Here is a 22,115-nt window from a genome sequence, read left to right as displayed (position 1 = left end):
CTGAATAATAAACCTAGGCTTCAGAGGGTTGATGGCACTTGGGTATAACACGACTTGATCAACATTAGCAGCTGTATGGACCATGTTACCTCTCTCTCTCTCTCTGATGTCGACTGAATGAAGAATGAAGGGTGGGTGAGTCCTTAGTGATTTCCTGAGTGTCCGCTGGTCAGTTTCACGCAATAAAACTGACCACACCAATCCAAAAAAACAAAAAGACGAGTTTCTCAGCCCTTTAAAAAAGGCCTCCTACCTTCAGATGTCAGTCACGTGCGATCAGGTGCATTTGAAAGGTGCAGATGTTACAAATTCAGGGGATGTTTGGACGTAGCGTCAATTGGCGGCTCAACACGCTTGGAGGAGAACACTTAACTACCTTAAAGACCGGACTGTTCCCTCGCTGCCTGATACGTCAAATCTTTTGGCTTGGGTCCCATTCGGCCATGAAGTTTCCTTACTTTGGGGTCCTCAAGTCAAGAAGTTCAACCTTGATGATATCGGAGTTGTTCAGGACCTAACAGTTGATTTTTTATGATGGCTGAATTGGACAGCTTCTGTTTGAGGGGCAGATTGCTATTATTATCAATGTTATTTTTTTTAATGTTTTCACATTTAATCATAATAAAATCGGATGGAATGGATGCAGTTGGGTTTATATTCTGGAGCATATTACTATGAACCTATTGGCACCATGGGGTATAAAGCCCCCCCCCCCCCCCCACAGTAGCATTGCGCTACCATTGAGCAGAGTTAAGGTGGCTGGGGGAGGATCATGGCCTCTACCCACCCAGAGGCCACCAAGGACAATTGTCCTGTCTGGTATTTCAGGCCATGGATGTCTGTGGCGTTACCGAGAATCGGTCTGCAGTCCCCCGATTTGAGCCCCCCTCAGGGCTGTTCTTGACTTTAGACCAAAGTGCCGAAAGTTAAAGGCATTCTTGGAAGCTTCTGGCATGACGCTCAGCTCCGAACAGACGTTGCAACAGCCCCGAAGACAGCTGACTCCGGAGCGTCTCCTGAGCTTTCTTCCCTTCGCCCTCTCCCTGCAAGCAAGCAAGCCCCGCTGCGCTGGCCAAAGTGTGGAGACAGACATTTTTATTGGGATTTCTGCGGCATTAGCCTCACTCATCATCTCCATTTGCACCGAATAAACGAGTCTCGGGAGAACGGGAATCATTCAAATACTCTAAACACGAATCTGAGAACGACAGCAAGACAAATACTGGAGTGGGAGATCACTCAGCCTCTTTATTGCTCGCTGGCTTCTCTCAACAAATCGCTACAGCAGATAAACCCACCAAACACATGAACATACACACATAAATATCAGTGGCAAATGGTCCTAATTATGCAAAGGCATTGACATGTTCCCTTGTTCTGGAATGCTCTGCGTGAATGTCGTCCCAGAGTGGCGCGCCTCCGTAGCTGAGGGTGATGCTGCAACCCAATCCCTGTGGTAGTCTCATACCGTCAATAAGAGGCTATGTACACACAAGCTCGCTCTTAATAAGCTGTCATGCGGAACGAATTTGCTGTCTATTTGTCCAGTCTGGGAAGCGTGCAGGATAGGGTTTCCTATTCCGAGCTTTCTCAGCATGGCCTCAAACCTCCGCTTTCCCCCTAGAAGCCTCAATCACCACCGCTCATCTTCACTCATCCAACGCTGCCACTCCACCGGCAGTCCGATCAAGCATTGCATTTTAATCACCTGCCTAATACTCAGCAGGTCCCCCCTTGTGCCACCAAAACAGCTCAGACCCTTTGAGCCATGGAGTTCACAAGACTTCTGAAGCCATCCTGCCGTGGTACTCCGGCACCAAGAAGAGCAGATCCTTCAAGCCCTGTAAGATGTGAGGTGGGCAGGGCCTTCATGACCCTGTCGCAGATTCATCCGGTTGTCCTTCCTTGGAGGGCTTTTGGTAGGTACTGACCACACTGCATACCGGAAAAGGGAACGCCATCCCACAAGACCTGCCTGATTGAGGCATGGACTCCACAAGACCTCTGAAGGCGTCCTGCCGTGGTACTCTGGCACCAAGATGAGCAGATCCTTCAAGTCCTGCAAGCTGTGAGGTGGGCGGGGCCTCCATGACACCGTCGCAGTGGGAGAACTATGGGTCTCTGAAATGATTGGTGGTGCTACATCCATTACTTCTGGGATGGTATGGTGATCTTCCAATCCTCTTCTGATCCTCCGTCTCTTGTCGCTGAATGCAATCAAATCCTCATAGCAACGCTCCTTAAAAATCTAGTAGAAAGTCTTCTTCTTCCCTGGACAGTAGAGACAGCTACTCCAGCATCAGCTTTTTTTTAATGCCCTTGATTTCAGAAGAAACAATGAACAAGCAGGTGTCCCAATACTTTTGCCCAAATGGTGTAGTTCTGAACTTCTGCCTGGTCTCTTCTACGGACCTTGGATCCAGTGGAAATTCGGTATGAGGACCAGTAAGATACCTACTTGAGGTCCCATGCTGCACACATGCTCATGCTCATAGACCTGTTATACGCTGTACTAGCGCTGTACGTATCGTAGCCTGGGCTAAGCATGAAACACAGTTGCTACGTGGAAAGGTACCACGCTAACGGTACCCATTACACATTGGAAGACTGGCGACCTCATCAGGAAATACCCCCAAACAAACCAGTAAGTGTCCAGCGTGGTACCGTATGGGCCACCTACGGAGCTGGGATCCAGTGGGAATAATGTAAGATACATATCTGAGGACCCCTGCCGGAACCCGTTTAGGGTAAAAGGGTCGTTCCGTTTCCTCGTAAACAGATAAAAGCAATCAATGAAAACGACCCCGGCTGGAACAGTCAACATGTGCGGAGATCAACGACTTAACGACTGACCGTTAAACGCGAGCACGGGCATTAGCACATATACAGACAGGCCAAGAAGAGTCTCGACGGGGCCTCGCTCCCCCCTCCCCAACCCAACACCCCCCCTCCCCTCTCTCTCTTTCGCACACTCCTAAATGAGCCGTTGCCGTGGTGGATCATGCATCCTCGTCACTCCGCTCCTGCAGCGGCCTGCGCTGTCTGATGGAGGGGGCCGGCGTCCAAAGCAAATATTTTGAAAAGGAAAGGGATTCTGGCAAGGCGCGGACGGCGCGGACGGGCCGCTCATGTTATTTGCACTTAAAGTTTTTTAAAAAATCTCCAGAGAGGACGAAGGAAAAAAAGTGGCTTAATCAAGTTAAAAGGAGCTGGAAAACGGCACGACTCTCACTCTCGCAATACAGGCCTCGCTCTAAACCCCCCTGCGGAAAGAGCAGACAGGGAAAAACCATTAGAATAATGGTTAAAACGGGGTTCTAGACTCTGATTGGTTGAGCCAGTCTGATTGGTGTTCTGCTCATGCTCATAAACCTCTTATTGCTAGAGCGTAGAGTACGTATCGTAGCCTGGGCTAAGCATGAAACACAGTAGCTACGTGGGAAGCTAACGGTACATGTTAGACACTGGCAGGGACAGTGAGCTACCACACCAATTCTCAATTCTCGGTCTGGCTGACACCAATAAGAGTCCTTGGGCAAGACTCCCAACACTACATTGGCCCATCTCCGTAATACGAGGGACCTTGTAAGTCGCTCTGGACAAGAGAGTCAGCAAAGTTCCCTAAAGGTAAACGGAAGACCGGCGACCTCATCAGGAAATACCCCCAAACAAACCCCAAGTAAGCCGGTGTCCAGATTGGTACTGAGGACAAAGTGGCGGTTTTTAGTAGACGGCCTTTTTTAATATATAATTTAATATATAATTAAATAATTTCATATATAATTATATATAATTTAATATAGATAATATAGATAAAAAAAACCTGTAAACATACAGCTTTGTGCTTCCAGTTGGATTCGAGTTGAGTTCGATTAGCCTTTTTATTGACCAGCCATATCCTGTAGGGGGCGCTAGCACTTTCAAGACAACAGTTATACCCTAGCGTACAAAAGTAAAGCGCACAGTAAAAGCTACATCTACTCCCGTACATGCAATCCTTACCTTTACACGTATATATATATATATATATATATATATTTACTGCTACTGAGGCGTAATGCTGAGATATGCTAAATGCTTATTGTAATTGTTATTAAATAATATATTTGATCTATTTATTGAGGATTGAGGCCTCGGTTTTTTAACCAGTCTGATCTTCAAGTATAAAAAAGCCCTGATCAGCAGCCATCAAGGGCAGGGATCAGAGGTCTGGACAGAGGTCAGGTGGAGTTGCGTAAGCGCCGGCTGCTAGCGTCTGATCTGCATGTCGATGTAACACAGACGTCTCTGTCCGGTTCCTCAGTTTACGCCTCGTTTCCAAACTGGGGTTCATGCACCCAGAGGGGTCTGAGAGTTCATGACGCAGAGCCTGAGGAATTGAATTGCTTCATCGGAGTAAATAAGTAAACAGACGTACATTCCAGTCCATTACGCTGCGGTTCCACCATGCTGTCCAGAAGTATTTGGACAGTGAAACATTGTGTTGGGGTTTTTGGTGCGATCTCTGTGTGTTGTGGAACATCAAGCCTACAGTGACGATACAATACTGGTACTTTTCAATACAATGAAAAGTATTACAGCAGCTCAAATCACCAGTCTGTCAGAATAGCATCGCCACCATGCAGGACCAGTTAGATACCAGTTAATCACCAGTATTACCAGCATTTAGCAACTATACTAGTTAAGAACAGCATCACCACCATTTAGTACCGGTTTAATACCAGTATTTCTACCATTTAGTAACTATACTGGGTTAGAACCTCATATTCACCATTTAATACCAGATTAATACCAGTTTAGTACCAGAATTGCCACAAATTAGTAGTTTATAACAGCAACACCACCATTTAGTACTTGTTTAGTACCAGTATTTTCACCATTTAGCAACCATACAAGTTTAGAACAGCGTTGCCACTAATTACCACCAGTTTAGTACCAGTATTTTCACTAATTACTTGTTTAGTACCAGTTTAGTACCAGTATTTCCACCATTTAGCAACTATACTAGTTCAGAAAAGCATTACCACCATTTAGTACTCGTTTAGTACCAGTATTTTCACCATTTAGCAACCATTCAAGTTTAGAACAGCATTGCCACTAATTACCACCAGTTTAGTACCAGTATTTTCACGAATTACTTGTTTAGTACCAGTGTAGTACTAGTATTTCCACTATTTAGCAACTATACTAGTTTAGAACAGTGTTGCCACTAATTACCACCAGTTTAGTACCAGTATTTTCACTAATTACTTGTTTAGTACCAGTTTAGTACCAGTATTTCCACCATTTAGCAACTATACTAGTTCAGAACAGCATCACCACCATTTAGTACCGGTTTAATACCAGTATTTCTACCATTTAGTAACTATACTGGGTTAGAACCTCATAGTCACCATTTAATCCCAGATTATAAACAGTTTAGTACCAGAATTGCCACAAATTAGTAGTTTATAACAGCAACACCACCATTTAGGACCAGTGTAGTACCAGTTTTTTCCAGTATTTAGCAACTATACTAGTTTAGAACAGCATTGCCACTAATTAAGACCAGTTTAAAACCAGTTTAGTTCCAGTATTTCCACTAATTACTCATCATTTAGTACCACTTTATTACCAGCATTTCTGCCATTTAGTAATTATACTAGTTCAGAACATCACCACCATTTAGTACCAGTTTAGGACCAGTATTTCCACAAATTCCTCGTTTGGAATAACACCAGCATTGTGCAACTTAGAACCTTTATCTGTGTCTTTTAGTTCCACAGAGGTACTAGATTAGTACCAGCTATCACGGTTTCACCACATTCAGCACAATTGACAAAAATATGAGATGTAGATCAGATTATTGGCCGGGGTTGATGATCAGATATGAAAGTTGAGATCTGACCAAATGAAATTATATCGAAATTATAGGAAATTAATAGGAAAAAATATAGCAATAAATATAAAAATAAATACACTCAAATAACACATTTGTTCCTTTTCAGATCCCACAGCTGAGTGGCGTTAAAAACTGGGAGGTGTTGTCCAAAACTGTTTAAAGGTCTGCCAAAGCGACCCTCGGACCAGCGCAAAACGTCCATCCCCATCCGGATCCCACCCCTCACAGCTCAGGCACAGGAGTCGAGGCCTCTCATTAGTGTGTTTGTGCTTTTAATTTACAGGCTTTTAGAGCCTACACGGCCTTCGGCACGCCTGCAAACGAGGCGAAGGTCCACAAATATTTAGCCGAGCACCTCTGCTAGGAAGGCAAGCAGAAATAATGACAAGAATAAACATTTCACTGGCTTCAACCTGGCTTTCAACTGCTTCTGCTGAGGAAAGAGGCAAGCAGGCTCCACAGGAGACAGAACCCCCCACCAGAGCTGACCTAGGCTTAGCTTCCTCAACACTAATCCAAAGCTTCACCCTTAAAAAGAGAAACTAGTTCTTTTTTTTAAACCAGCTCCAGGGAAGGGCACGGGTAAAGCCGAATCCAAACAAACAGAATAAAGTCTTTCCTGACAAGATTAAAGGATTTTTCTCTTTTCCTCTTTCCACCGAAAAAAAGGCCCATGGAAACGAGGAGTCAGCGGGGTCTTTTATTTTTAGCCTGGTTTCAGCTCGGGACGGCCAGAGCTTCACACAAGCTCAATTTAAACCTGGCCGGGACTTTTATCTTTATAAATCACAAATTAACTCTCAGACCTGAAGCATCATCTCAGAAACGGTAAGTTTACAGGAGAGGAAAACCGACGTATCTAAACGTTAATGTGGGTTAATCTAACGTTCATCACTTTCATTAACGATCATATTAACGTTAAATTAAGGGCAGCTGGTATTTCAAATGCACTCTTATAAATATAGATGGGTCCTTCAAACGATGCCTGAGAGGAACCTCTTTCCTCTTTTAGCTCCACAAAGAACCCTTTTGTCAGAGAAATTGGTAAAGGACCGTTACCTTCACTTCTTTAAACCTTTAGAAGGTTCTTCAGACATACATCTCTTCTTCATGGAACCAAATGAAACCAAGTTCTGCTCAATCACATTTTTAATAAGAGGGGTTGGCTTGTTGGCTTGTATATCTGGATGCTTTAACTTTGCTCTATTGCATTCCTGTACTGTACATCATCAAACAGTACTTCAGATGTGGTTTTATCAGAATCAGATTCTTTATGATATCGCTTAACAAGACCCTGTTAAAGTCCTACATAATCACAAAATGAAGCGGTCCGATTTCATTCTTCTTTATTTTTAATATATAATTTAATATGGTCTAAAATTAAACAGACATCAGTGATTTTTATATATATACACAAAGAGAGACAGAGATAATTGTCAGATATGAGTATCAGTTTCTGATTAACGTAGAAAGTTCGTAGCTGTTTGTTGCTTTTTGTCTTATTTTCCATCAGTTTTCTTCGTAGAATATGTTAAAATGTTAGAAAAGAAAAGATTTGGATTATGGGTCAACCAACACCAACCCCGGCCAATAATCTGATCTGCATCTCATTTTTGTAAATTGTGCTGAATGTGGCGCACAGTACTTAGCCGGTACTAAGCCAGTATCGCTGTGGGACTAAAGGACACCGATACTGGTTCTAAGTTGGTACTAAACTGGCAATGAGATGCTGGAAATGAGATTTACAACGTGGGCTTTAAAGAAAGAGATTAACCTTGGTTTCTGATGTACGTTACTATTCAAAAGTTTGGAGTCAATTGTGAAGAAAACACCATGTGACCATATGAACCCGACATACTCAAAATGTCATGACGAATGGACCAATAGAAATGCTCCAAAATGACTATAATCTGAAAAAAGATTAATAATTAAATAAATTATTAATTAATTTCAAATCTGTACGTTGACTTTTACATTTTTTACATTCTCCTGTAAATATTACGGATATATTTTGAGCATTCTTAGAACAGTAAGGATTTATTAAATGATAAAACTTGGTTATTTTTTGGGAAAATTTTAAAGTAAATCAATAAAGTCTGCCTGGGAGACCGTGGGGATAATCTGTCCAAAAAGCAGGTAAAAGTTCATGTAAAGCTTGAGGAGAGAAGCGAGAGAAAGAGAAAGTGGCGGAGGAGGGAACAGCGCTAAATGATCAGCTTGTTTATTCGGAATCGGCTTGTTTACTCTGAGCCGTGGCCAGCAGTTCAAATGTGAAGAACAGAAACGCTCCGACTGTAAGAGTAAGCACAGCCAGAGCATGACGGGACAACCAACACACAACTCGCTGATATCAAAGGAGGCCGTAGGTGGGCCGGGGGGATCCAGAGACAGCCAATTACACACCTGCCTGCATCGTAACAACCCATCCATACAGCCTTTCAAATGATCCACACCAGGCCCAATGGGGCTAAATGAATTGGAACAAAGCATTATGTGAGGGAGTGAGTGTGTATCGCGGAGAGAGAGAGGGAGATGGGGCGAGAGATAGCGGGAGAGAGCACTTTGCACCCTTTTCAGGTGAATATTAGATTACGTTGTGTGCCTAAGAACAAGCTGATAAAGATCAGGGAGCTTTTAAAGTGGCGGGGTGTTCTTCGGGTGGCACGGCAAGCCTCCACCTGCACACCTGGAGCGTCTACACGAATCAACTGTGTTACTTTAACAAAATTACTGTCAAAATGTAAATAAACAACAGATTACTGCAACAGCGGCCTCGTTTTACTGCATTTCCAGGTCCAACAGTTAAAACATCTGTTTACAGACCTTTCCACAGAAGCCTCAACACCTGAACCCAATATTAGGTGTTTGAGTGTCTCGAACGTCCAGGAGACTCACTTTCAGTCTCCCTGCACTCACTTTCCACACCTCCTGCCCAGAATCCAAAGCTTACCGCCTCACCTGTTAAACATGGTGGTGGGAGTGTTCGGAAATCTGTATGGGAGATGTTTCAACATCTCCAAAGTTTTCCGTCTTTCGGTGTTTAAAGCATAACCTGCTGCCCACGAACCAAATGATCCCAAACACAATGATTCAATGATGTGAATGAGGCCTGGACTGTTCAATGCAGCGGTCAGTCCATTTTTCTAAGAACATCAGACGCCCTTCGCTTGTGTCTCTTTGTGGGCTTCTTCAACAGCTCCAAATGCTTGAGTTGTCTTCTCACAGTGGAAGGATGGACAGATCCGAGGTGGGTGAGTGGAGCTTGATTTCCTTCTTTCTCTCAATGAAAGATGAAAGATTCAAGTCCTCTTCATTTGAAGGGGCATGTTTTGGTGGCCGACCAGGTCTTGCAGGGGTTGCATGGTGTCCTGCTGTCCTCGTGCAAGTGGATTCCCTTATTCCTGATCTTCTCAGGAACATCTCGTTATAAACGAAGAGCCTGGGTGACTTTTTTGAATGGATTAAACTAATCAAACTGTGAAGAATCAGAGGGTTCCCGGTTTAAGACCAGTTTTAGAACCATGGCTGTTTTGGCTTCCAGTCCATGTATTTCTAACGAGCCTAATGTTGAGTAGATCCCCCTCACACCTCCAAACACCTCCAAACAGACTCCACAAGACCTCTGAAGAAATAAGGAGAAATTTTGAGAGAAATAAGGAAGGAAATCAAGCTCCACTCACTCACCTCAGATCTGTCCATCCTTCCACTGTGAGAAGACAACTCAAGCATGTAGAGCTGTTGAAGAAGCCCACAAAGAGACACAAGCGAAGGGCGTCTGATGTTCTTAGAAAAATGGACTGACCGCTGCATTGAACAGTCCAGGCCTCATTCACATCATTGAATCATTGTGTTTGGGATCATTTGGTTCGTGGGCAGCAGGGCATGCTTTAAACTCCAAAAGACGAAAAACTTTGGAGATGTGGAAACATCTCCCATACAGATTTCCGAACACTCCCACCACCATGTTTAACAGATGAGGCACTTGCTGCTAATACTGTATATATCCCAGCCCTTGGCAGACAGGAGCCACTGGACCCAGATCATTGTGGGGGAGCAGAATTGTGCTCATCTAGCCTAGCCTAGCTGGGCGGAGTTAGCCCCTTATTAATAGAGGTTAACCGTACAGTACATCTGCCCCTGACACGGACTCAGGATGAAGGGACAACATTCCGGTTCCACTAAGAACGTATTAGTGCCTTCAGGAGAACTTGACTGTTTACTGTTAGAGAACACATGCTTTCCAGGTACGGTAAGTATCCACACGGCCTTTATTTGTTTATCCTCTGTAGACAGGGTGCACAGAGAACACACACACACACACACACACACATATATACAAACTAACCCAGGCAGTTGTGGCCATCGTGGGCTAGGCGGAAGCCGTCGTAGCACGTGCATCGGTAGTTCCCTGGTATGTTGATGCACTCATGGACGCATCCTCCAGTATAATCGCTTGCACACTCGTCAATGTCTGTAAAGAGAGAGAGAAGACAAGGCATGAGTGATCTGGTTCAGTTGAAGTCTTCTTACATGGTCAAATTAATGCCGTTACCACCATCTAGTACCAGTTTAGTACCAGTCTTACCACCATCTAGTAGTTTAGAAGAAAATCCACACCATTTAGTACCACCGTATTGATTTATTACCAGTAGCACTACATTAGTGTTACCAGTATTACCAGTATTTGCAGTTATAGTAGTTTAGAACAGACTCACCATTTAGTACATGTTTAGTACCAGTATTTCCACCATTTAGTATTTTAAAACAGCATATCCACTATGTATTACCAGTCTAGTACCAATACTATCACCATTTAGTACTTTATTACCAGTACTTCCACCATTAGTAGTGTAGAGCAGCATAGCCTCCATTACGTGCCAGTTTATTACCACTATTATTACCACCATTTAGTAACTATACTGTTTTAGACCAGCATTATCACCATTTAGTACCAGGTTAGTACCAGTAATTCCACCAATTAGTCATTTAGAACAGCATCACAACCATCTAGAATCAATCTATTCCCAGTATTGCAAACATATAGCACCATTTAGTACCAACATTTCCACCAACTAGCAGTTTAGAACAGCGTCACCACCATTTGGTACCAGTGTAGTACCAATTTAGCAACTAATCTAGTCTAGAACAGAATCACCATTTAGTACCTGTTTAGTACCAGCATAGCAGCAATATCTCCATCCATGCACTAGCACTGTGCACTATGCACTGCTGAGTATGGATTTAGTACCAGTACTGCCCAGCATCCTTAGTAACTGGGCAGTACCACCATCACCACAGTTCAGTAGCAGTGTTGAAGGAGTTTAGTACCAGTGTCCCCGACCATTTACTACCACCATTTACTACCAATTAATCTACATTAATTAGTTTCATGAAACAGTTTAGTACCAGTACTGCTTTAATTTAGTAACTATTATAACTAGAAATGTATAGGACTGTATAGTACTGATTCGTACCTGCACTAACACCATTTTGGACTTTTTAATTTAAGAACCTGTTTAGTAAAAGTAGTACGAGTTTTAGAACAAGGATAGTACAAGCTTCAGAATCATTTAGTAGCGACCAGTACTAGTTTAGTACCAGCATCACCATTATTTAGTACCGACTATCACCAAATGATGTACAGATTTAGTACAAGTATTGTCAGAATTCAGTACCAGCACCATCCATTAGCACAGCAGCAGTATAGTACCAGTACTGCCACCACCGTTTGATTTCAGTGTAGTACATGTTCAGTACCAGTATCACTACTCTTTAGCAGCCACAAACTAGTACTAGTTTAGTACCGGTATCACCACTATTTAGTACTGACTATCACCAAATCATGTACAGGTTTAGTACCAGTATTGTCAGAACTCAGCCCCACCACCATTCATTAGCACAGCAGCAGTACAGTACCAGTTCTGCCCCCGGCAGTACCGCAACCACATACTAGTACCAGTACCACAATTTGGCAAGAGTTTAGTACCAGCCATTTAGCTCCAGTATGGTACAACGTTAGCATTAGCCACTGAGCAGCAGTTTCCAGCGCAGCCCCACAGCGTCTGGAGCTCGACCTCAGCCTGCTTGATAAGAAGAAACCCACCAGCTGAAACAACACAGCAGAGCCCTCTGAGCGCTCTGCTCCACTGGGGTGGGCGTGAAGCGGGGGGTGGGGTGGGGTGGGTCTAGAGGTGGCCGAGGTCAGGAGATGCAGGCCACCCCCTCTCGTTTGCCGCCCAATTGGACACTAATTACCCAGACTCCCCTGCTGCTCTTTGTGGTGCTCTGTGCTGAGTGGCAGCGGACAGGGATCGCCGAAATTCATCTGCGGCTCGAGAGGAAACTCCTTCTCCTTTTTTTAATGAGCGCGTTCCCGCAGTTCTTTCTGCTTCAGCGGGCGGGAGGAAACCCTAAACCCCGGCCGGGGGTTCATAAAAACATAAAGACGTGGTTTCCATGGCATTTCTTACGCGTCCCCTACAACCAGGAATGGACCGTCGCTGGAGCCAGTAAAACATCTACACTCTTAAAGATAAAGGTTCTGCAAATAGTTCTTTGAGCGAAGCCCAGAGGAACCACTTCCGGTTCCATGAAGAACCATGCTTGTTCATTCTTCAGTACAGATGTGAGGTTTGTGAGGATAAACAGAACCTTTTAAAGGCTTAAAGAACCTTTTACTTGTAACTAGTACTGGTTTAGTACCAGTGTCACCACTACTTAGTACTAGGTTAGCAGCAGTATCACCACCATGTACCAGCGTAGCAGTGGTTTACCACCACTACTGGCTCTATTTAGCAACAGTTTAGTACAGGTTTAGTGCCAGACCACTACTGGATGTTCTACTACTACATAACTGGTGCTAGAATGAGTTTAGTACAAGTTTAATCTCAGTTACCGGAACTAAAACTTGGACTTCTAACTAGACTCGACATGAAAGTTTAGTACTGGTACAGTACAAATTCAGTATCAGTATCAACTATTTCGTTATGTCTTGAACTAGTAACTAGTACCAGCTTAGTACCTGTTTCACCACCAATCGGTGAGAGTTTCGGACTAGCTTTACTGCTATTTGTTTAGTACCAATATCATCAATTCCAGCTGAACACTAGATTAGTACCAGTTTACCACTTTTTCGCCACTAGTTTTGCCACCATTTAGTACCAGTTGGTACTTTTCTTAATTAACTACTGGAACTCGATACTAGTACTAGTGTCGTTTAGTACCTGTATCACAAACCCTAGTAAGAGTTTAAGACCAGCACTTGCACCACTCAAAAAAATAGTACCAATGCCATTACAATGTGGTACTAGCTAGGTACAGCTAACAGCTTAGTACAGATTGGTGCTGCTCTTAGCAAAGTACTGTGACTAGGAACCAGTACTAGTTTAGGACCTGTTTCACTAACATGTGGTGGGAGTTTAGGCCCAGCATTGGCTCCATTACTAACAATTCAGTACCAGTATTATTACAATGTTGTGGGTAGGACTAGTATCATCAGTACCAGCTGAACACTAGTTTAGTACCAGTTTAGCCACAATTTATTACCAGTTTGGAACTACTTAAGTAACTACTGGAACTAGACACTAGTACTAGTTTAGTTTAAGACCTGTTTCATCAACGTTTGGAAAGAGTTTAGGACCAGTATCATCAGTATCAGCTGAACACTAGTTTAGTACCAGTTTAGCCACAATTTATTACCAGTTAGTACTTCTCTTGAGTAACTACTAAAACTAGATTCTAGTATTAGTGTAGTTTAGTAAAGTTTGTAGTATTACAAACCTTAGTAAGAGTTTAAGACCAGCACTGGCACCATTACAAAAAATAGTACCAATCCCATTGCAGTGTGGTACTAACCAAGTATAGCTAACAGATTGCTCTTAGCAAACTACTGGGACTAGGAATTAGTACTAGTTTAGGTAAGAGTGTGGTATAAGTTGAGGCCCAGCACTGGCCCCATTAGTGAGTACAGTGAACAGTTTAGTACCAGTATCATCAGTACCAGCCGAACACTGGTTTAGTACCAGTTTAGTCCTACTTAACCACTACCATTAACCACAGGTCCCAGCTCAGTCCTACATCAACCAGAGCTCGACCTTAGCTTGATAAGAAGCAGAAAGGACCTGATGCCACAGAGGAACCACTATTGGTTCCCCAGAGAACCCCCATGTTTCTTCACAGAGATGTGTGAGGGTGAAGAACCTGTTAAAGGCTTTAAGAACTTTGACTGGATTACTGGAACCAGAAGTGGTTCCGCCTCAGAACCGCGTGGTCTTTTCTGGAAAATCAGCTTTGTTTTGTTCGGAATCCCAGAATTCTGAGACTCCAGTCACACCTTTAAATATATCTCTATAACAATAACGTCTGCTCCGTAACAACAGGTCAGCGCCGCAGAGTTCAACAGAGCAGAGACTTCCAGTCACCGCTCAGCGCGCCCTCATTCATTACAATCACACTGTTTACGCGTCATTACGCTCCGGAGCAGACAGTCGCAGCTGCTGAAAGTCAGATCACTCCTGCATCCAAGAAAAACGGTAAACATGAAGCCGCGCTAACCGAGAAGACAGTCCTGCTGAATGAGCAACTGGACTGTATTAGCCTGACCTTACGACCTTTAATTGGTCATTCCCACCCTTATTAGTACAGTATTACCATTTAGTACCAGCTGAGTACTAGTTTAATAGCTAATTAACGCTAGTTTAGTACCATCAGTACTATTCAATACCAGTTCAGTACTAGTTCAGCACCACTATCGCCAAGAACTACCAGCATAGTAGTAGTCTTATACTAATACTGGCACCATTTAATACCAGTTTAGTACATGTTCAGTACCAGTACCACCACCATTTAGCAAGAGCTTAGGACCAGTGTTCCCACCATTACTAACAGCAGAGTATTACCATTTAGTACCAGTTGAGTACTAGTTTAACGGCTAATTAACGCTAGTTTAGTACCATCAGTACTATTTAATACCAGTTCAGTACTAGTTCGGCACCACTATCGCCAAGAACTACCAGCATAGTAGAAGTCCTGTACTAGTACAGGCACAATTTAATTCCAGTTTAGTACATTTTCAGTACCAGTACCACCATTATTTCATAACTACTGAATTTAGTAACTTGTACTTGTTCAGAACTAGTACCTCCACCATTTAGCAAGAGCTTAGGATCATTGTTCCCACCATTACTAACCGTTTAGTACAGTGTTACCATTTAGTACCAGTTGAGTACTAGTTTAATGGCTAATTGACGCTAGTTTAGTACCATCAGTACTATTTAATACCAGTTCAGTACTAGTTCAGCACCATGGCGTCGTATGTCGCCGCGGCAACCAACAGGAGCATCAGTGTTCATGAGGTTGACGCCCACTGTTATGTAATAGAGGGAAAACAAGCCTAGTACCAGACCACAGTTTACTAACTACTGGATCAAGCATGCTACCAGTTTAGCACTTGCGTAGCACCGCCAGTAGATCCACCCTCAACATCAGGCGGTCCAGCACATCTGCAAACTGCACGTTACGGGCTTGGTCGAAGTCCTGAAGTGGGAGCGAGTTTAGGAATATTTGTCCTGTGGTCGAATTTCGCCTTCTGCTGACCCAGGATCAGCCTCTAAAGCCCTTTAAGCGAGGACACGCTGGATGTGGGGAAGCTGAGCTGTTTGGACGGCTTTCCAAACACGTTTGTGCTCGTGTCCCGTTTCAGCTCTCTAAGGAAGAAAACACAGCCGAGGATCGGAGCCTAATCCTCCACGAGCCGGTGCGGAGCTTTTACATCCACAACCGCTTTCACAGACCGACTTTGGGTAAAATAAGTGATTTGTCAAGGGTTCTTCAGTAAAGGCAGGGTTCCACTAATGTTACGAGTCCCAGAGCCTCTTACTACATAGAGCCTTTATTGGCTTAGAGTGTACTGAGGTTCTGCAGTATGGAGCTATTTTACAGTGGAACCTGAAAACAGACCATAATATCCGACCCTTTATAAAACTCTCACTGAAACGCTCTGTTTTGCCAGCGGGAGAACCGGCACTGGCCTTTCTCTGTTATTAACTGAAGAACCCATTCAGAACCGAGTGGAGGCTAATGCTAATGCTAACACACACACCTACACTATAGACCCACTATAAACCAGCTATTACACACCAGTAGACCAACAACCACAGATCTCAGTCCAGAGTGTGGACCACTACACACACTCTCTCACACACAGGAAGTGATTAGACTGCAGTGTTGTAAAGGAGCTGGGAGCTGATTGGTCAGGGAGGAGAGTCAGACTGGATTATCAGATATTAAACACTATAAAACATCATTTTAAGATTTTAAGTCTCGACTAAACTGAATCAGAACGTCTGATTATAAAAACTGATATAGAAAATAAAGAGATTTTACTGATCAGATTAATCAGCAGCTCAGCATTAAGAGACTCTGATTGGATCGGAGGGGTTGTCATGGTTTATTTATAGTTTGTTATATATATATATATATATATATATATATATATATATATATATATATATATATATATATTTATTTATATATACACACACACACACACACACACATAAAATGACCCAACAACTCAGACCTGCGATGGTTTAGTACTTAGCAGCTATAAGCCTCCACCACTTCTCAGCTACATTAGCCTTGTAGCTCCAGTGCAGAACTGAAGAACTTCAGATATGCCTTGGCTGCTGGACTGTATTTGGGCTGAGGAGGAAATTGTGTAAATTATATTTTTGGCCAAACTACTCCTTTCAAAAGTAAACAGACCTCTACTCAGCACTGAAGTCTCCTTTGTAACCTCCGTAATCCTGTGGTGGGCAGCCATCGGCAACAGAAGGAGCATGAAGAAGCACGAGAAAGGAATGAGGGCAGAAACGGTGACGGGGTGGAAAAGCCGACGGGACAAGCAGTGACGAAGCAGTGGCACACAGAGCCGGTACAGAGTCTCAGATTAGGACTGATCCACCATGCTCTACTGAAGGACCTTAATTAGCTGGTTAGGCCTGTGGCTTGTTCAAGGCCAGCTGTGGAAATATTGCCATTTCTCAAACCTTGTCCCAATGATCAGCAGAAGCACCAACCATGGACCACCTGTTCATAACTGATGTCCAGAGCAGGGGCCCTAAGCAGGGGCCCTAAGCAGCCGCATAATTCGAAACTTCCAGAAGATCCAGAAGTTTCTGTCCCGGCACAGAAGTGGTGGAGCGAACATCCCCTGGGTGTCCAAGCGGCGACAAACCGCCTCAGCCGTCTCGGCGCGTAGCAATGACCTCGCACTGTCGCAGCGCAGTCCGACTGCACATCCAGGTGCCGCAGTTAAAGGCTGGCTGGAGCAGGAGCAGGCCGGAACACCGGCGTCTGTCTGGCAGCGCTCTCAGACGCCCTCTTATGAATCCTAATTTCATTTACTAAACATGTGTAAGAAATTTCCTGCTCTATTACACGGTCAGCGGAGAGAACTAAATAAAGTCTGACCACTTTCTTCAAAGAAAAAAAACTCTTCACTTGATCCTGAGGCCCGCTCTGTTCCCTAAGGTCAATCGCAGAGTGCAGCCAAGGAGCTGGAGGAGCCAAAGCTTACTGCACACACACCCTGTATGTGTACACATACACACATGGCCCATACACGCTATAAATGCTAACTTGCAAGAGTCTTAACAACATCCAAATGTGGTTCAGAGTCGTTCCCCAACCGCCTTGAGACTCGAGGCCCACACTGAGCCACAGCCGTAACAGTGGAAAACAGCCACCATGCAAACTACAGAGGACACTACCTGGGTACTACACAGGTACAGGTCACCCAGGTGCTCGTACAGTCCCTCGTCACTTCAAAACTTCAACGTTCCTAAGATCAGCCAGATCCTGGTGCTGGCCTACAAAGCCAAGAATGGACCAACCAGCCCCTCTGTACTTGATGGCGATGGTCAAAAGCCTGATCTGTACAGAGAGCCCTTCCAGCTTCAAGTACGGCTCGGCTCGACCCGCCATCCCTTAAAAGATCCACGGAAGACGAGCGTCCAGACTCTTTTCTGTCCTGCACTGAAGTGGTGGAAGAAACTTCCTCTGGGAGTCGCTCGGTGTCTCCAAACACCGACTGAAGACCCTCCTCTTTCCAGGGTAAGTGTATGTGCGTATGTGGAGTATCATGGCCTCCATGCTGACTTCCATGCTGGGATCTTCTGGATTCTAGTCCCGATACAAACTAGCTACAGGTATTTTTTGAGTGAGCAGTGAAGCTCTTCTGTAAGTCGCTCTGGAGATGAGCCTCTGCTAAAGGCCTTAAATATCTGGGTGTAAACAGGGTCTTCATTGGGGAAAAGGAATGGGGAGGATTCGGGGTTCTCGCTAACAATTAGTAGGCTGATGATTCTCCACAAAGAATTGCAGTTGGTGCTAATCCCGGACATTGGTGCTTTGCATGAGTGACACTGCGTGTTCTTCTTTACCCACTTCTATCACACTCGATTGCTACATATCCACATACTTAATCAGCATGGACTTTAACACTGAGCATATGTCCAGCACCTATTCACACTCATACTTTATAACCTGCTCCTACATTAGCTATAGCTCTTCATTATCTCTCGGTAACCTGTTCCTACATTAGCTATAGCTCTTCATTATCTCTCGGTAACCTGTTCCTACATTAGCTATAGCTCTTCATTATCTCTCGGTAACCTGTTCCTACATTAGCTATAGCTCTTCATTATCTCTCGGTCTAGTTCTTTGTGTCTTTGTTTGGTTGTGTGTCGTGTTCGGGTCGACCTAAGGCAGATGGGTTGCTCGGACTGAGTGTTGGTGTCTCCCAAGGTTTCTTCCTCTTAGTATGAGGGAGTTTTTCCTTGCCACTGTCGCTACCACCTCCGCCACCACCTCAGAGTGTCATCAAGTGACACTCAGGGGACTGATCTATCGCGACTTACTGCAAAACTTCACTGCACCATGAAACAAGGTCCAGTAACTAATTATAGAGCGATTTCTGCGTTAACTCAGCTTAGTCAAAAGTTCTCCCCCGCCCGGGTAGCTCAACGTGTCCTTTCACCATTGCAAAATGACCAGGGCCTGCTAAAACATCTGCTCTCATACCTTCACAGTGTTTGCCGTCCCCTTTGTAGCCGGACTTGCAGATGCATTTGTACGATTTGAGGGTGTTCTGGCAGATCGCATCAATGCTGCAGTTGTCTGTGGTCTCCACACACTCGTCCACATCTGGAGAGAGAGAGAGAGAGAGAGAGAGAGAGAGAGAGAGAGAGTGTTAATTTAGAGGACTCTGGCTCTGTCTGTGACAAAAGCGCTGGTGTTTCAGCAGAACGATTAGACACAGTGGGACAACCAGAAGAGCATTCTGTCATCCGACACAGCGAGCGGGAAAAGCCAGTTCTCCGAACTCCAGCACTCAGAAAACAAGCAGCACGGTTCAGAGGAACTCGAGTGAGGTTAAGCATTCAGAACAATGTGGTTGGGTTCGAAAAACAACATGGCTCTGGTCTGAATCAAAGAGCTCCACACTTGGATCTATCAATAACTGTGAAGGCAAGGCAAGTCCAGGCAGGCCTTCAATATACAGAGGGTTTGCCGCAAAGCACAGTCCATCTGGGGTGGGCAATCCCATTACTTCTAGACATGTTATGGACACGTATGCTCGGATCTGTTACACCAACTATCCGACGCCTGTGAGCAGGTCCAAATATCCCCTTCCCTTTTGAGCATTGCAGTGGTTCTTGTACCACTGGCTGCCACACAACCCCAGAGCCTAACAGATCTGCAGCCCATGCTTAACAGTTGGCAGGGGATTCTTTTCATCAAGTGCTGCAAAGACTAAACACTTGCCCCAAACAAGTTTTCAACACTTGCCCCAAATACATCGATTCTGGGCTCGTTTGGGGGGTGGAGCTCATTATTGCTGGTTTGCTTTTACAAAGAATCTGTGGACCGACTTTGGGGAAGGCCCGTTATCCTCTGTGCTCCCAAGGCACTGCTGCAAATGCTACCCACCACTCCAGGCACTGGTGTCCTGTCCTGTCCGGACCTGTCCTGTTAAAAGGGACTTTTGAGGTTTTTCCATTTGAAACTGTGAAGGAACCTAGAGGTGCTTTGAGGAACCTTCAAGGAATTGAAAAACTTTTTTGAAGGTTCCTCAAAGCACCTCCACAGATTCCTCCACTGTTCCAAATTGAAGAACCTTCAAAAGTTCCTCGAGGATCTAACAGTGATCTATCCTTGTCTTTCACAGTTCCCTCATCAGATCCCCGTCCAGTGCCTAGAAAAGCTAATGGTTGTGGAGCGATAGCCATCACTTTCCTTGAAAGTGACCACAATTTCTAATTTCTTTCCAGCTGCAACCATGCTGACCACTAACACCTTGTACATAGGATAGGAAGAAGGTGGACAGTAATTGAGAGTATCTACGAATTGCAATGGCCAGCTTAAAGTATCCAGTGCGTTCAAAGCCAAAACCAGTCCAGAAGAATGAGAAAACCAAGGATCCAGCAAGGCCTCCTCTGCCATACATTTGTCACAGTGGGGACATAAATTCTACAGAGCCTAAATGAAGCCTGAGGAGCACAAGCTCTACTTCCAACAAAGCCTTCTTATGTACATTTGTGGCGAATTGAGGGAGGCTCAGGCCTGGGAGTATCTGGGAGTGAGGACAGTGCTGAAAGGAACTAGGAGCCATGAGTCCTCGAGAGGATGGGGTCATAGGAAGCAGCAGAGTTAATGAGTGGTCTGCTGGTCTGGAGGAAGAGTAGATACCTTCTCAGGTGTTTAAACTGCATCAACTGTACCAGCATCTCTTGCACAGGGACTTACGTAAGGTAACGCCATTCTTCCAAAAGGTCTTTTCAGCATAGAACACCAAGAACCTCCAAGTTCTCCATGCTCCAACTTCAAAGACCCTAGCTGGAACTGTTTTCTCCCGTGTGTACTGAAGTGTCCTCAGCTTCTCAGTGTGAAATGCCCTCCTTCCTCGCATAATTTCTCGTGGAGCGGCTCGGTTCTCTCTCATCTCCGCATCTTCCCGTAAAGGCTTGGCCCCGTCACAGCACAGCGACCATGTAATCTCAACAGTTTACGCGTCTTCTCACTGCCCACAGCGGCATCGTTTAAAACCAGCACATCAGGTGCGTTCAGAGGTCCAGCAACTCCGAGCCAAGATCTGCCCGAGATCTCTGCAGGCCCGAGAAGTGATGATTTAGCTTTGATTTGAGGGAAGAACAATGGCTTGCCCTGCTGTTTCATACCTGGCATCATGAGCAAATACACAGTTACACAGTTGCATGATAAGCAAAACAAAGAGCGATTCGCAGATCTGTATTTACTTCAGGAGAACAGCAATCAGACCTTCTGCTCCCCTTACCAGAAGCATACATGGCTGTAATCTGGCAGTAAACAAGCTAATCAGAATGGAATTCTGGATCGCAACGTTGCACAACTGCCCATTTTCTCGCTGTTGCGCAGCGCCTCTCAAAGGTTTGGGGACAGCTTGTCTGCTTCTGGGTGTCTCTAGCTTCGGCTCTCAGCCTCACGTTGATCACAGGGCCTTCCTCGGTATGAAACGACAAGAAACGGACCCTAGAACCACAGATATTGGAGCATGGAAGACTCTGAGATGTTCTGTTGCCTTCAGAGAACCTGTCAAAGGTTTGGGGACAGCTTGTCTGCTTCTGGGTGTCTCTAGCTTCGGCTCTCAGCCTCACGTTGATCACAGGGCCTTCCTCGGTATGAAACGACAAGAAACGGACCCTAGAACCACAGATATTGGACCATGGAAGACTCTGAGATGTTCTGTTGCCTTTAGAGAACCTGTCAAAGGTTTGGGGACAGCTTGTCTGCTTCTGGGCGTCTCTAGCTTTGGCTCTTAGCCTCACGTTGATCGCAGGGCCTTCCTCGGTACGAATCGACAGGAAACGGACCCTAGAACCACAGATGTTGGACCACAGAAGACTCTGACATGTTCTGTTGCCTTCAGAGAACCTGTCAAAGGTTTGGGGACAGGTTGTCTGCTTCTGGGTGTCTCTAGCTCCAGCACTCAGCCTCACAGTGATCGCAGGGCCTTCCTCGGTATGAATCATCAGGAAACAGACCCTAGAACCACAGATGTTGGACCACAGAAGACTCCGAAGTGTTCGGTTGCCTTCAGAGAACCTGTCCAAGGTTTGGGGACAGCTTGTCTGCTTCTGGGTGTCTCCAGCTCTAGCACTCAGCCTCATGTTGATCGCAGGGCCTTCCTCGAAGC

General features: G+C 44.8%; 1 protein-coding gene across 2 annotated transcripts in view; it reads right to left on the bottom strand.

The window, feature by feature from the left end:
- Positions 1 to 22,115, bottom strand: part of scube3 (signal peptide, CUB domain, EGF-like 3) — a 116,138-nt gene that overhangs the window by 60,729 nt on the left and 33,294 nt on the right. For both annotated transcript variants that reach the window (XM_072656547.1, XM_072656546.1), the window contains exons 2-3: positions 18,965 to 19,087; positions 10,227 to 10,352 (exon numbers count right to left, since the gene is read on the bottom strand). In XM_072656547.1, the coding sequence (XP_072512648.1) occupies positions 10,227 to 10,352; positions 18,965 to 19,087 (249 nt within the window). The remainder of the gene's footprint in view (positions 1 to 10,226; positions 10,353 to 18,964; positions 19,088 to 22,115) is intronic.

This window comes from Salminus brasiliensis, chromosome 14 (assembly GCF_030463535.1).
Source record: "Salminus brasiliensis chromosome 14, fSalBra1.hap2, whole genome shotgun sequence".
Lineage (NCBI taxonomy): Eukaryota > Metazoa > Chordata > Actinopteri > Characiformes > Bryconidae > Salminus > Salminus brasiliensis.
This window is presented reverse-complemented; position numbering and strand designations above follow the sequence as displayed.